At 38.9% G+C, this 15,669-nt stretch overlaps 2 protein-coding genes across 6 annotated transcripts; one reads left to right on the forward strand and one right to left on the reverse strand.

Moving 5' to 3' along the window:
- Positions 1-10,538, forward strand: csf1b (colony stimulating factor 1b (macrophage)). 5 transcript variants are annotated; one of them, XM_026154879.2, is made up of 9 exons: positions 1-242; positions 1,874-1,993; positions 2,069-2,131; positions 2,245-2,415; positions 2,564-2,777; positions 2,871-3,007; positions 9,745-9,788; positions 9,882-9,919; positions 10,070-10,538. In XM_026154879.2, exons 1-8 carry the CDS (start codon positions 201-203, stop codon positions 9,916-9,918), a joined length of 828 nt encoding a protein of 275 aa, XP_026010664.1. In that variant the 5' UTR covers positions 1-200; the 3' UTR covers position 9,919; positions 10,070-10,538. The 5 variants fall into 5 exon arrangements, with proteins under 5 accessions (XP_026010664.1, XP_026010668.1, XP_026010669.1 ...); XM_026154883.2 differs by having other exon boundaries at positions 2-242; positions 9,887-9,919; XM_026154884.2 differs by having other exon boundaries at positions 2-242; positions 9,887-9,919; positions 10,074-10,538.
- Positions 10,539-11,672: 1,134 nt separating this feature from the next.
- On the reverse strand, positions 11,673-14,648 carry fmodb (fibromodulin b). Its single transcript, XM_080294589.1, has 3 exons — positions 14,518-14,648; positions 13,440-14,332; positions 11,673-12,430 (listed from the first exon to the last, which is right to left on the reverse strand). The coding sequence occupies exons 2-3, from the start codon at positions 14,329-14,331 to the stop codon at positions 12,279-12,281; spliced, it is 1,044 nt and encodes a 347-aa protein (XP_080150715.1). The 5' UTR covers position 14,332; positions 14,518-14,648; the 3' UTR covers positions 11,673-12,278.
- Positions 14,649-15,669: the final 1,021 nt, after the last annotated feature.

A 15,669-nucleotide genomic window follows, 5' to 3' on the forward strand; every position in this document is an offset into this window, starting at 1 on the left:
AGTCTCAGTTTGAACTCACACTGTAGAGGGGGAACACATCAAGCAATGCTTTGAAGAGCAGCGCCACATGACGAAGTGTCAAATTTACTTAATAACAGATTCCTTTCGGTGGAGTGGAGGTGAATTTTTGAAAAGGATCTCTTTGCTTCAATGTGTCTGACAGAGGAGTCTGGTGTTTTCCATTGTCAAACACGTACCAGATGACCATCCTTGTGTCCACGCTGATTCAGAGCAAAGCTAAGGTAGGTGAGAACATTTCTCTAATCAGAATTTTTTCAAAAACACCGCTACTACACTGAGCGCAATGCTTGCGTTAGTCTCTATATGAAGTTATCTGCTTGATCATGCGTTTGCTGACCTACATAGAGATATCTTGGACACCATGGAGAAAATGAATCATGTGATAGATGACATTTACATCATGTGCTCCTGCATTTGCCAAGTACCAGTCCCATTAATAGTTTTATTTAATATCATTAATTTAATCATTAAGTATTTATGCTGGTTACTATTATTAGTATGGCATGTTAGTCTTTAACGTACCATCCCACTTTACTGTAAAAGTAACTCTGTTATTATTATTCAGCATGTTGCTTTAAATCTACATCAAAGCATCAAACTTAAAACTTTGATGGCACAGAACTTATTTTTCCTCCTGGTCCTGGCAATAATTCTTTCCTGCCATGTGCACTGATTTAGTGCTTTGTAGTCCAGAAAACCAAGTAAGAGTTAAACTCAACAGCTCAAAATTGTATTAGGAACAGAAAACCAAATATAAAAAGATTATTTCTTGTCTCTGCGGCTTTCAAAGAATTGTCTTTTGTGTGTGAATGTGTGCGTGAATGGGTGGATGACTGGATATGTAAAGCGCTTTGGGGTCCTTAGGGACTAGAAAAGCGCTATATAAATACAGGCCATTTACCATTTACCATTTACCTTAATTCATCTCAGAAGTTGACTGGAGACAAATAAATCTTGTTTTATTGTTTCATTCACTTCCCTCTATCTTGACTATTTATTGCAAAAGCTGCATCAAACTTTAGGAGCCAAGTGAGTCAAAGAGGTACCTATGAAATGCCTTTCTGTGTAATCATTTAGCTTTTAGTGTGAAGAACATGTGCTTATCACCATGTTTTAATCCTTAGTGGAAGCATTAATTCCATCTGGAGCCCATTTGACTGTTACTGTTGCCAAAAGGTGCTTGGTAGCAGACATACATCAGCTACAGTTGGATCCTGTGCACATTGTTCTCCCTGCTTAGGCTTCCATGGTAGAGGGCAGTATTTGACCAAAAATTGAGGTTATCCACCCCCACGCCACAGTCCTCCACACTTACTTAAACATCAGTCACTAGTAGTGTTGCAGCAAGGAATCACTATGCATTCCTCTCAAACTCAATCTGAAACCTGATATTTTATCTGAGCTGAGATCCAGATGACGGCGTAGAGCAGTTAAACACAAACACTGTGTTTTCTGGAAAGAAAGTATTGCTGTTACGTTTCGAATGTAGATATTTTGGATGGAAAGAATTACTACTGTTAAATTTTTATAGCTCAATTAGGTGGAAATTCAACTTAGGTTTGCTTTGAACTTATTCTTTTCTTGGAAATAATTTTAGATTAGCACAACTTGGGAGGGGTCACTGAATTGGACTGCTACAGGGTGAGGAGTACATGCATGTTGAAATGTTAAGGAAAGGCTGCCCAGAATGTTGTTGTGGTTTAGTTGTTTTTTTCGAGTGTATTATTCAGTTTAGGTTTTTTTTTCACACTGTCTACAAGGACTGTCTGCTTGAGTGGGTTTTTTTAGTCTACAGATAGTACTTCTAATGGGTTTTTGTAGTTCTCATGAATACACTATGTGGTTGTGTTAGTTGCAGGTAAAGTGTCTGTGTATGATAATGTTCCTGAGCTTCCCTCTGACTATGGCTGAGGTCCCTGGCCCATGCAGACACTCCATCACTAGGGAACACCTGCTGACAGTTAGGCAACTGGTAGGTGTTGAAACAACATTAAAGCAATCACCCTGCACGTCCCAGGCTGAGATGTTGCAATTGTTGTTTCCGCAGATGGATAACCAGTTAAGAAGTGGGTGTTCAATAAACTACACATTCATAGAACGGAGGAGTTTGGTGGGTAATATAACCTTATGCAACTGTTTTTCCCCAAACACCTTTGATTTAGGTTTTCCATTAACTGGTTTGTGCTTTTCGTGTTTATTACCTTGTGTTCTGATTTCCAACAGAGCAAATGTTGCTTTGTAAAAGCTGCATTACCCTGGATACTGGAGCTCCTTACGACCCACTTCAAATACATTCGGGGTTCAGTAAATGATGGCTATGTTCAGTCCCTGAGGGCGCTCATCCTCAACATCTATTCTCAGAAATGTGTGCCTTGGATTAATGAAGAGATTGAGGTCAGCGTGAGTTTCCGAATGCTGAACTTGCAGCCTGTTTCTTTTATAATGTCATATGAAGATGACAAATCATATGAATAGTGTGAGCACATGAATCTGCAGTACCTTAAAGACATATGAAATACTTGTTTCTTCGAATCTGCTTCAGGATAAACCAGAGAGTTTTGAAGTGCTCTACAGAGGGTCTCCTTCGGATGCATTACAGAAGGTCTTAGAAGTCTTAATGGTTTACTGGGAGCTGGTAACGACGAGCGATGCACCGGTTGACTGGAGGTGCCAGCATGAATACACAGAAACCTTTGGCTCTACCACAGAGTTATACACAGAGTTATACACAGAGTCAATCACACAACACTTTACAGGTGAGAATCTCAATTTTTTGGGTAGTTTGTGATGAAACACTCAGATGTCTGCGGCAACTGCAGAGATCACAAATCGTGTGTCCTTTCCTACAGACAGTTATGACAGAGATTCTGTGCAGGGCTCTCAGAGAGAACCAGTCAGTGACCTGTACAAGCTGGGTTTCATCATCGCATCTATCTGTGGAGGACTGCTGTTCATTCTTACTCTCTACTGCCTCATCACACACAAGGTATCCGAGCTTCTGTTTTTGTTTTAATTTACAAGATCGCATGTGCCCTTGTCAAGTTAGCCAGGCATTCAAGTCATATTGCAAATGAGTAGACTTTGGCAGTCAGCTCTGTTCTCCGGGGCACTCCTTTTTTGCAGAAGCACTGGCCCTCTCTCACTAATAAATACCGTGTAGGCTGGCACCTACTTTGCAGCAGCACATGCACAAAAATACACAAATGCAAGCATTGCATTTATGGATTTGAGGGTATTTAGTGCAGTCAGCTATAGCTTGAGAAGCTGAATGATTTAGAGTACACTGATTTTTAGCTGGCTGAGGCTTACAATCTATAGTGACTTTATTCACAGACTCTAAGTCATGACTTTAACATAATGCTGGTTTTAACCTTCACTCATTCCTTCAAAATGCAACAAATGCATTTTGGAAAAGGCTGAATAGCTTATTAAAAACTCTCACACACACACAAAGTTTAATAAGAAATCCTATAAAGCAAAGCAATGAAATGGCATGCTAAGAACACTGAAAACAATAATATGCTAATAAGACCTCTAACAGAACAGCGTTTAAGTCAAAAGAGATAAAATACTTTACAGTGAAGGTTTATTGTCTCTCAAGTTACAAAAGCACAAAAGTGTGAAATACATAGGCTTCCCCCCCCCTAAGACTCGACATATTTTTCTGCATTTGGCCCAGAACTATAAATGTTTGGCCACCCATGCTCTATAGCTTTCTTGCAGTCGACATGCGTTTTTACATTGATTCTGTGTGGAAATCAAACATGGTCACAAAGCACTCTGCTTCTTACAGGCAGCAGCTGTCAAGAATGTATACTCAAGGGAAAACCGTGAATGGTTTAGCTCTTGAGGAGAGTCTAAAACTGGAATGATAGTTGACAAAGATGTTTTTGCTTAGCGTCATGTGTCATGTTAGACAGACTCAATTTTATTAATCCTTGCAGAGAATTTTACAGTCACATTAGACCTCCACAGTGATAGGATAAAGGCAAACAAATGGTATTAATTTAAGTAGCTCTTTCAAGTCCATATGTAATTCTTATCAGTATTTTGATTTGACAATTATTACTAAGAAGCTGATTCAGAATCAGATTGATTAATCCAACTTCAGATTTGATGTTTGATGTCCGATATCAAATCCAACATCAGACAGACACTGAGGTTTTTAGGCAGTGACACTCACCAGTAATTGCTAAACAAATAAGGAATGTGTACCAGAAATTACACTGAATGCTGCAGCTAATGCATTTAAAAGGAAAAAAAAAAGACAAATAGATGAAAAGAGACCAGACAGCATGAGAAAGTGGAACTGACTTCTGACTTCTCTTCCAGGAATTAATGATTTTGCATGGTTGTTTAGCTAATTACATGTAGTGACATGAGTACATGCAGCAGACTATTAGGGATCTTGCATGGCTGGCGGTGAGTGCAGAAACATTGACATTGACAACTGGTAACCTCAGTGAAGTGCTGTATGTGTTGGACAGTTGTGGAACGCTATTTTTAACCAACTAACCGCATTTTGGAGCTTGGACCTTGTTCAGCTTTTTTCTTTTTCTTTTTTGAACCTCTTTGATACATGGATGCAAAGTTATTTCACCTTGAATTGTAGATTAGTGAATATAAATCACCATGCCTCATTTTAAAGGTGCTTATACTGTTTGTAGTGTAGGCTGTTTAATTACAGTATGCAGCTTTTCTATAATGTTTTACTGGGGAAAAAACTGTCAAGGCAAATAAAGTGAAAATAAAGTCAGATGTTCAAGGATTTTATAGGCTGTCATAGCTTGCTGAGCCACATGGCTTAAACTATAGCTTTGTTGTAAACAGTAATATAAGCATGCTCTGTCCACTTTTTAGAAAGTATGGTAGTTCTGATGTAAAACTTTGCTTGATTCAAACCTCCAACTGCATAAATAAAGATCCAAACAGGAGACAAACATACAGCTGTTTTTAGCAACCAAAGCTAAACAAAATGTCTCTCAAAAACAGTCTTCCTCAAGTTGATCAAAATCCAATGAAAATATGTTTGACTTCAAAAGATCATTTTGGCTACAATTCTGGTAAATATGATTTGTGACCTACCTTGGGCCACCACTCACCACTTGAGAACTAAGATCTACTGTAGCTTTGCTTTGTCTACAGGGATGAGATAGACAGTAACATAAACATTACATTCCCAAAGCCTTAAACCTAATAAATCGCTGTAAAAAGACTATAAGTTACTCAGCTGAGGAGCATGGAGGCTGCAGTGGCGTTTTTTAATTTATAGCAGTAAGATTGGATTTGAAAATGTAATAGTGGAAGTTTGGAAGGTGGAAAAGATATTGTATCACACATAGAAGCTTTGTGTAGCACTTGTATACTCAAATTTTTCTGCACAGTATCGTTCAACTTTATCAATTTATTGTAAAATACGTGAAAATACAGCTGTTGTATCTTTATGTGTATACAATCCTGTCCTGCATTATTGTTTGGGAGTCTCCTGTAGCCAATTTGCATAGAAAGTTTTTTGTAATAACATTTGCTGATAAATAGCCGTTTTTGCATAAGCCACTTCAATAATATAACCTGGAAGTATACATCTGTTTTCCAGCAATGTGGTGCTAGTAACCTAACAAGGATTTGTTTTACACACTTTTAGAAGCTAATGATAAAAGTATAGAGGGTGTCTCTCTCCAAGTGTTTGTGCTGTTTGCACTGGAGTGGAGACTGACAGGTTACAGCTCTGTCTTCCATTATACTTTTGGGAACCTCAAGTAAGACTGCATTCGGAGAACAATGTGCTCTCTTAGGATAATAGGGTACAAGAAGTTGTTAAGATGTGATGGCGCATGATCAAAGATTTAAATAGCATTTCTGGATTTTAAAAAGGGGTGGCAAGAGGGTTCCTGATTTGAACCCTTAGTCAGCTGTGGCCTTTGTGGCTTTTCCATGTTCTCTTTGTACCTTTGTGTGGGCTTCATCAATAGTTTGGTTTCCACCCACATTGCAATAACTGGTATCTAATAAAGATAAGTTAATATTAGGGAAAAATATCAGCTAGTTTTAAGTAAGAATTTTGGATTAGCTGAAGGCTTGTGAGAGAACTTTGAGGACATTTGATTGATGATTAGAACAACCCAGCCTATAGGTAAAATGTGATGTTTTCAGCTCTATTACTTAGTTTTCTCTAACACAGGATTTTCTTAATTTTTATATGATATAAATGAAAGAAGTGATTTATTTAATGGGTCTGTTTAGACACATTTTTAATCTGGTCTGGCTTTTCTGATTAACCTAACTGGGTAACAATTAGGCAGCAATTGATATGAATGCAGTGTTTTCTAATAGTGTTGCCTAACCCACATAGCGGAAATTGCAATGGCCCAGATCTGGGCCATTCATGTGCTTGAATGACGGCCCTTTGGTGGCCCAGATCTGGTTTGCCAGAGGTGGCCCACACATGGGCCAGCGCAAGGCCAGTTACAGACACACTGCTGGTCCTGTACTGGCCCAGAACAGTTTCAGCTCTGGTCCCAGATGTCAGCCTAATGTGTACCTTAATCAAGCCATGTAACAACAACATGTGCCAGAACATAATAGTGCAAAAGTAAGAAGCCGGAACTCTGTTGAGACAGTGAATGGATTGATTCTTATATAGCGTATTTGTACTTGCTCTATACAAGATGCCACATTCACCCAATCAAACACTTTCTGTAAAGCGAGTGTTTCCTAACTACATTCATACACATTCACATTTTCGACATGCAGACTGGCGAAACCAGGGATCAAACCGCTAACCTTCCGATTAGTAGGGTTACGTCCTGAGCTACAGCCACCTAGTGGTAAGCATGAGTAAACCCTCACTAGGTTTTGAATAAAGTGTACACTCACAAACCTGTCAAAACTGCATTTGAAACGTTGGCTACCATAGCAGTATAGTATTGCAACATTTGGGATTTGGGTCTTCTAACTAAAATAATAAAATAGGAACATAAATAGTGCCATCATTGCCAGACCTGGGCCACATCTGGTTGACATACACCCTGCCATGAGTCACCAGTCAGTCAGAAGTGCCAGGTCTATGACCCTGGGCCACATAAACCAAACCACAATCGGGCCAGATGTGGCATGCCATCACATAAACAGTGCCATCTAACCCAGGCCTGGCCCATAAGTGGATGACATAGCACTTAACATGCCAGAAGTCAGCCAGCAGTGCCGCCTTGACACCCGAACCGGGGCAGACATATCTGCTATGTGGGAAGAATCCTGTAGAACTTCACGACTCTCCATTTGTATATACAAACTGTAATCTATCAGACAAATATGATCGCAACCAACACAGCACATTCAGTATCTTCTAGTATTTGTAGGAAAAAGTTTGTTCAACCATATTAAATGATGCACTGAAGTTAGGAAAGAGCCCAGACTTTTCCATTGTCTCAGCCCATCAGAATATCATTAGTAACCTTCGCTAGCATTTTTCCTGTGTTTTATAGACACATATCTTTGGGTTTGCATAAGGAAGAATGTATTTGTATAGTGCTTTACTAGTCCCTAAGGACACCAAAGCACTTTATACAACCAGTCATCCACCCATTCACACACTGGTGATGGCAAGCTACGTTGTAGCCCCAGCCACCCAGGGGCGCAACGAGGCTGCTGGACACTGCCGCCATCGGGCCCTCTTACCACCAACGGGTGAAGTGTCTTGCTGAAGAACACAACGACCGAGACTGTCCAAGCCGGGGCTTGAACCAGCAACCTTCCGATTACAAGGCGAACTCCCAACTCTTGAGCCACGATCGCATTTTATTCAGTGTAAAATGCAGTGCCGCCTGTTGCGGTAACCACATATGAAAAAGGGAGCAGCCAATAGTAGCTTCTTAATCAATGGTGTTGGGTCTAAGGGGACTGAAGTAAATATTTAGGTTATCTCACAGATATATACAGCAATTCATGAAAACATTATTTCTCAAAGTTTAAGGAGGTTTATGCCAAATTATGCCAGCAACACCACAAAAAATGGGCACAATCAGTCACACTAAAAGCAAAGAAGTTCAGTTGTAGACACAAAAAAGTTAGATGAATTCAGTAAAGGAAAGTTCAAAGACAGGTGCTTCAGTGCTTCCTTACTTGCCTTTTTTGCATAGGAGCTTCTGGGCTTTCCTTTACAAAATGAAAGAGCAGAAAAGCTGCCACAATTCAAAGCATTTGGGGCACTAAATGACACCTATCCCAGATGTCATTTGGTTGAGTTAAACCTTGGATCAACCAGTCCAGGACAGAAAAACAGATACAGCCAAGAATCACCTATTAACTGAGCAAGTCTTTGAACTGTGGGAAAAAGCTGGAGTACCTAATAAGGCACAGAGAGAGAATGCACACAGTAGTGTCAACCACTGCACCATGGTGCCACATATAATACCAAGTTTCAGAAAGGGAAGCATGAAATGTGGTATTTAACCATTAGGGAGCAAAATAACATTTTGGCTGTTTTCTTTTTGCTTTGAACAAATATTTGTTGTCTGTTGAAAAGTGGGAGGCTGAACTTCTAATGTTCTTCTAATTACCAAATTTGACTGTCACAGTGGATCACGATGAAATATCTAAAAATATTCCCAGGACAGTCATCTTGGAATGTGCTCCACAACTGGAACAGAACTTCTGGCCATACTTAGAAGGATGCCAAAAAGGAAGTGAGAGCTAATCTTCGCAACTGTTTTGCATACTGACAGGAACCTTGGTGTGTTTCATTACTTGGGGTTGTTAATCAAAAACGTATCTTTTTCTGTTAGTCTTTATTCTCCTCCTTCTAACAAGACCACTTCAAGCAGTGGAACTGATTTTATCTCTTATGACTTGACATTGTAGTTCCCAGAAAAAGCTCTGAACCCTTTGGAATTAGGAGAATTTCTGTGTTGACTACACACAAAAATGTGGTCTGATATTAGTTCATCTTAAAGGTAAACTAATAATGAACAAAGAGTTGTACTTTTCATGTCTTTATTGAACATAATGAGCAATCAAGCACAGTGAAGACTGAAAATACTCTGCTACAAACTGTTGAGCTTCAGTAACTTATATAAACTTCTTTTCTCCATTACATGGTGCTCAAAGTGGTTTAAAAGACTTAAGACAACAGTGAATACATGTTGTTCTATTTCTCCTAAAAAAAGCTGTTTAAATGTTCCCACATGGAATTGTTCCCTCAATGGACGCAATGCCCTAAGGGAGCAAAGCAGCCCAAAACTACAACGGTGCCTCCACCATGTCTAACATCTGGGAGACATGGTGGAGGCTTTGTTGTGTGCTGTAGTGCCTTTTAAAATAAAAATAAAAAATAGCACTGTGTAAGTCCTATATTTGCTCACATAAGACATTTTTTCTCTTATTGTGAATTGATGAACATCAAGCTTTTCAGACACACTTCTGTAGCCTTACTAAGTGCATCTTCACAATATTTCTTCTAAAGTTCTGTGAAAGTTTCTACAATTGCGGCATGATTCACAATGCAATCCTTCTTGAAAAAAGTAGTGAACCATGAACAAGACTTTGCATGCCTCAAACAACCCACGCATCTCATCTTCTTGAAGAAGTTTTTGAATAAGTCACATTTTACAAGCTGGCAATGTGAGTGATTATGCAGTGTTTTCAATAAAGACAGGTCCAACTGTTTGTATTATGTGTTCAGATATGTTGATGTGTAAAAAATGTGCTTTTTTTTTCCCAATACAGAAAACTTACAACCCTTATGGATCAAGATTACAAACAAACGCAAGGTGAGAATATACGGATTAATTAAGCAAAAAGACTGACGTTGCGTTTTTTTTACTGAAATGACGCTAAAGCATGCTTCTGTGGTCTTATTAAAGCACAGACCTGCAGGACATAGAAATTGAGGGACAGTAATGTGAGTATCCTACTGGCCTATAAAGCATTGCTAACAGTTAAGCATCTGGAGCTGTTTAAATGCGTTAAACAAATGCATTGTGTGCAGCAGTATAACTGCACATATGTCTTTATGTTTTTATGTATTTTCAGTATTGTTTTCTCTCTCCAGGTAGTCACTGCAGCAGCAGACAGAGCACTTGTGAACCTGAGTTTTTGTGTCAGTATGTGTGTAATGTATCATGCACACCTTTTGGATAAGAAGCTTTGCTTGATCTGAGACCAAAGATGGAACTTATTGTTAATAATGTGGTATGTATATTATGTTTATGCATATTCTATTGCAGATAACTTTTTAAGTTCACAAAAAAAGTGTTTTTTAAAGCAGTTATGTATGTTGAATTATGTGTTTCTATTTGCTACAAGTTAACATCATGTTTTTAATGTTATTTGCCAAACATTTCCAAGAATTATTTATTATCGTCACTTTATTCAATCACTGTATTGGTAATAAAAGTTAACCATCGATAATCAGCTGAAACTTTATTTAGCTAACCAGCTGTCCAGTTCATAACTGAACACAGTACATTCACATCTAAAGAGCGGGTCATGTTCTCATTAAAGGATTTATAGCCACTTCATAGTGTCCACTGTTGTACATTTTGTGTTGGAATTTTTTTTTCTCTTGCAAAAACTTGCAAAGTTTATCAATCTAAAAAGTCTTTACATAGTTGCTCTTTTGTTAAGAGAATTCGATTTTTTATGTGATTGTTTTTTTTAAGTATTTCAAAACTGTACAAACAGTTTCAATATGACTTCTGTACAATAATGTGTTGTTGGTTACGAGAATAGTTAGGAAATTATTACAATAGATGCATATCACTGCTGCAGCTTCAAAGGAAATGTGTTTTATTACATATGGAGGTGACAGATTTTAGTGGGAATAATAACACAATTTATTCATACGCACGCATTACAATCATTACTGCATGTAATGACAAATAACTGGTTATAATACTGAGAAAACAGAAAGGCTTTGTGCACGTGGGTTTCTCTAATGCTGTCAGTTGCTTGTATTCACTTGTATTTACTCCATGATGGTCAGGCCAAATGTTTTATTTGTGTTAATAAATACTTTAATGGTTTTCAGAAGAACTGGACAATTCCCCAAAAAGTGAAACATTTGCATGTGGCTTTGAGAGGACCAAATCAGTAAATCATGTCGAAGGATGTGCATATGCATGTGAGCTGGCCTCTGTTTTGTTTTCAATGAATTTTTGAAGAAAACAGAGACGGAAAACACAGCTCTTCGACCCATCGTCTGCAGTAACAACTGCAACCTGCAATACAGCATAATCTATAACACACTTAATTTCACATGCTACCGCTTATCAGAGTGCAAACCACCGTTGCATGGCAGTGATCCATTCTTTATCCCAAGACACTGCACCATTACAAAACAAGTAAAGCATTTCTCTAATTCAATTTAGTGCCTTTCTGCAAGGGATTAAAGGCAGCTGTTGAAGATGAAAAGGCAAGTTGTCTTCAACAATAAATATGTGGGAACTGCTTAAGATCAGTTAGAAGAAGTGGAGATACCTTTTGACAGTCCTCTTTCCCAGCTCATCTGCTTCTTACCTTCAAATTAGAGGAAACCAAATTAACTTGTTGTCAAAAACTCTGACGGGTCACGTGGCCCAATAGGGTCTTGAAAAGTCACTGTGTGAACTGAAGTAAACAATTAGATAACAGTGAGACATAACAGTCACGGCTCATTTGAAGTAGAATACATATTTAATTAGAGACACACTTAACCAGACAATTTCACATGTTAAATGTGAACAGGGAGAAAATCAAAATTGTCCTATGGACTGAATAACCAGAAGACAAAGTGTAAATGCTTTACTCAGTGTGCATCACTGATTATAATTTTAAAATGTTCACAAAAACATATTGATGATAATTACTGCTCCTTTCTACCAGGTGCCACATGATGGAGGCAAAAATCCAATGGCTGGCAGTTTCATATTATATTTTATATTATATTATATTATATTCCTATTATACTTGACCACTATTATTACTAACCATTTTACCAGACAACTGGAACCAATTAATTAGTTGAGCGGATGTAACTCGTTAGACCAGATCTCTTCACTCTTTGTCATCCACATGTCTGCCACCCGGATATGTGATTGTAAAACTATGGTATTTCCTTTTGGTTAGTTTTATAATTTCAATAATGCTAACAGCTTTCATAACAGCTTAAACAAACATTATGCAATCATGTTTTAATGAAGAGGAGAGTGAGTAATATAAGGAAAATGCAATGAAGCATAATAGCATGGCATGTGTTACAGATAGAGACATTTCGGAAACCTCTACACATCAATGAAAGCAACATGTCGCAAACAGTAGGCGGCTTCAGCAGGAATGTCTTTGGCACTGATCTCATTAGCATCGAGACGGAGCATCTTCAGCCTGGAGAAGTTTGACATGTCAACAGCACTGCAGAAACTGCTCAGGGAGAACTCTGAAAGAGGAAAGGGGCGAGAAAATAGGTTACTCTCATCTTTTGAGATGTGAAGCAAAAAATGATGTCTTGATGATGTCTGTTCACCACAAGTGTTACCAAACCAAGCTCATTGCTACATATACCTATGCATATTAGTCCGTGCAAACTCCAAAATGTATGACTGTGTCAGAAGGGGCAGATCTTCTCTAAACCTTTCTTTAAATGGAGTCAGTAAAGAGTTATTTTCTGGAGTTTGTCAAAAAAAAAAAACCTGCATTGTTTTCTGTTGAGAGCTCTAGTGTGAGGATATCTGGTGTTTCGTAAAGTTTCTACCATGACTGAGAGACAGTTCGTGGAAAATTCCTGCTTCAACAGAATAATTTAAATAACTGGTAAACAGTTTGAAAATCTTGCTTTTGCTGTCATCTAGTGGTTGAAATGTTCTCTTTGCTGCATGTGCAGCTCCGATCCCGAACATCACATGCAGGCATTAAATGATTCTTATTTAAAGATTGGGGGAAAAAAATTAAATTTTAGGAAGTTGATAAGCCAAATAAACACATTTGTGGATATATACATACAAGCTGGATGACCGTTTGAATGAAGTTGAGTAATATAGCTAAGAAGCATACAGGATAACTAGCATGAGTCTTTATCAACCAAGCAATGGGAGAGGATTACACCACTGGAGGCATCCTGGAGCATAACAAATTGACTAACAAACCATATTTGGACAAAGCACAGTCCTTTTAAACATTACATCTAAAGTCTTCAAGATTTCTGTATTATCACTCGCTTTATATGCATGAGTGGCATCGTGTGTGTCTCGCTGAGTAAAATCACTAAACTACTGGAGAGCTCCGAGTCTTACATAAAGACAGCCTGCAACATTCAGGAAATTAGTTCTGCACTGAGGGTGTATGTAATCACATTACTCTTCTTTGCTTATTTTTAACCTTTTTGTCTTTCTGTGCCCATAAAATATTTCAAGGCATTATCTAATTTAAAGTAATAGAAGTCCTCATACCTTTAATCTTATTGCCTTGCAAGTAAAGGTTCTCCAGGTTCATGCTGACAACAGGAATCTTTTCCAGTTTATTGAAGGACAGGTCAAGCTCGACCAACGTGCTGATATTGAAGACATTGGAAGGAAGTCCTTTATTAGTCAGCTTGTTATGAGCTAAGCGGACAAACTGCAGTTTGGGATACATGGTGAGAAAATCTGCTGGAATGCTTTCTATATTATTAAATTCCAGGTATAGCTGCTGCACCCTCACAGGGAGGTTGTCAGGGATTTTCCTTAGTTTGTTTTTCCTGATATCCAGCATTGTCAGAGACTTGAACCCCTTGAACACACCTCCAACGTCTTCTATGGCATTTGCTTGGAGATGAAGGGTGGTGAGGTTGGTCATCCCCTTGAATGAGCTGGCAAGGACTTTTGATATCTTGTTGTGCCCAAGTCGCAGGTCTGTGATTGAAGTGGGCAAGTTAGGAGGCACGTGTGTTAGGTCATTGTGATCCAAGAGGAGCCGATCCAAGTTCTTGAGCTTGCTGAAGACGTTCTTGCCGATTTTGTCTGAGCTGAGCTTGTTGTGAAATAACACAATCCAGACCAAGTCGGTAGCGTTGTCAAACACCCCATCCTGGATGCCTGTGATCTGGTTATGCTGCAGGTAGACATATTTTATATGCGAGGGGACATAGGGAACATGCTGAAGGTTGCGGCTATGACAGTACATGGCTGTGGGGTAGACTGAGGGGCAATTACACTCCAGGGGGCAATTTGCATCCTCAGCCTGCAAACCAGCGTGCCATTGTCGCCTGCGCAGGTGGGACAGCCACTGGATCTGGCTGTAGTGTTGGCCAATACCCAAATCCACTATTCCTATTGTGAGGAACACCAATGTCCACATGATCATTCTGAAAAACCCAGGAAAAACGGGGAGAAATTATGTAGTTGAAAAGGTAATAATAAGTCTTAACAACACTGATCGTTGTGGAAATGATTGGCAACTAACACTGACTTACGCTGCTGTATTAACTTCAGACAGATCTCATTCTTCCTGCTCCACTTTTTAAATGTAAGGTAGGTGCAGTATACCTACCAGTTGGCCGATCTGAGACGATGCTTCCTCCCTTGCTCACGCTGCCCGTGTGTTTCTCAGAATAAGTGGAAAATGTTGTCGGTATAGAGTAAATCCCCTCTCTCTGAGGCTGTAGCCCCTGTGGCCCCAGCCACTCTGTCTCATTAGTGCACATATATTTTCCACTATCTACACATCAACATATCACCTCCAGCTATGCAAATATCAATACCATGTGTGAACTAGTATGGACATCTGCTTTTTAACAGCCTTGTTTTCCTTTACTGCGTCACGCCTTATCATTAGTACAGCCATGCAGTCTGGCTTGATGTTTACTATTGTGGTGTGGTGGTCATGGAAAAATTGGGGTGGAGGTTATGGTATGGAATTGCACTGTTGCCTTGATAATTAAATTAGCGCCATTATTTCTTGGAAATACTGGAAGAGTTAAGTATAATTTCAAGTACAGTTTTTAAATGGCAGTATGTTTTTGTCCAGTATATACTATGCAGTATGTTTCAACAAAGTATGTCAAACCCTGTCATTTTTTTACTATCTTTGCCTACAAGCACTACTTTTCTCAATTACTGTATTCAAGTGGTGAAGAAAGATAACATGTGTTTTTGCTGGCATCTGCAGACAGAAGTGCATCATTATCAGGCAGCGGATAGATTTCAGAATAGGCCTTTTCATTCATGTCCTCCTCCAAATTGGATGCAGAGTTTCAGGGATTATGTGTGTGTGTGTGTCTTTCCAGTCTTCTTTCTGCGCCCCTCTGAGACAGTGAGAGGCAATGTGCTGATTTAAGATGGAAGTGGTTCAAGACGTAACATACCTTAACCAAACTCTTAGATCTTAGATGAAAGATGAGGGAACCTGAGGATAACAGATGGGAAGCGTTCCAGGAAAGACTTGGAAGATTTTCCCCTTTTTTCTGAAACAACAAGACGCTCTATCCCTAAAGAACTCGTTTTCTAAACTATCAAACTAAGTAGCTACATTTTCTAAGACCCGATGATCAAATATCATTCTGCTAAATCAATTAAAAATGGCTATGCTTCATCACAAAGTACCTCCAAAGTAGAAATATTGGTGAAAGAAATTAAAATCTGTCCAGTAGAACCATGTCCGTGTGAAAACTTTGGCCTTGATCAATCATTGTCACATAAAATC

The sequence above is a fragment of the Astatotilapia calliptera genome, chromosome 20 (assembly GCF_964374335.1).
Source record: "Astatotilapia calliptera chromosome 20, fAstCal68.1, whole genome shotgun sequence".
Classification (NCBI taxonomy): domain Eukaryota; kingdom Metazoa; phylum Chordata; class Actinopteri; order Cichliformes; family Cichlidae; genus Astatotilapia; species Astatotilapia calliptera.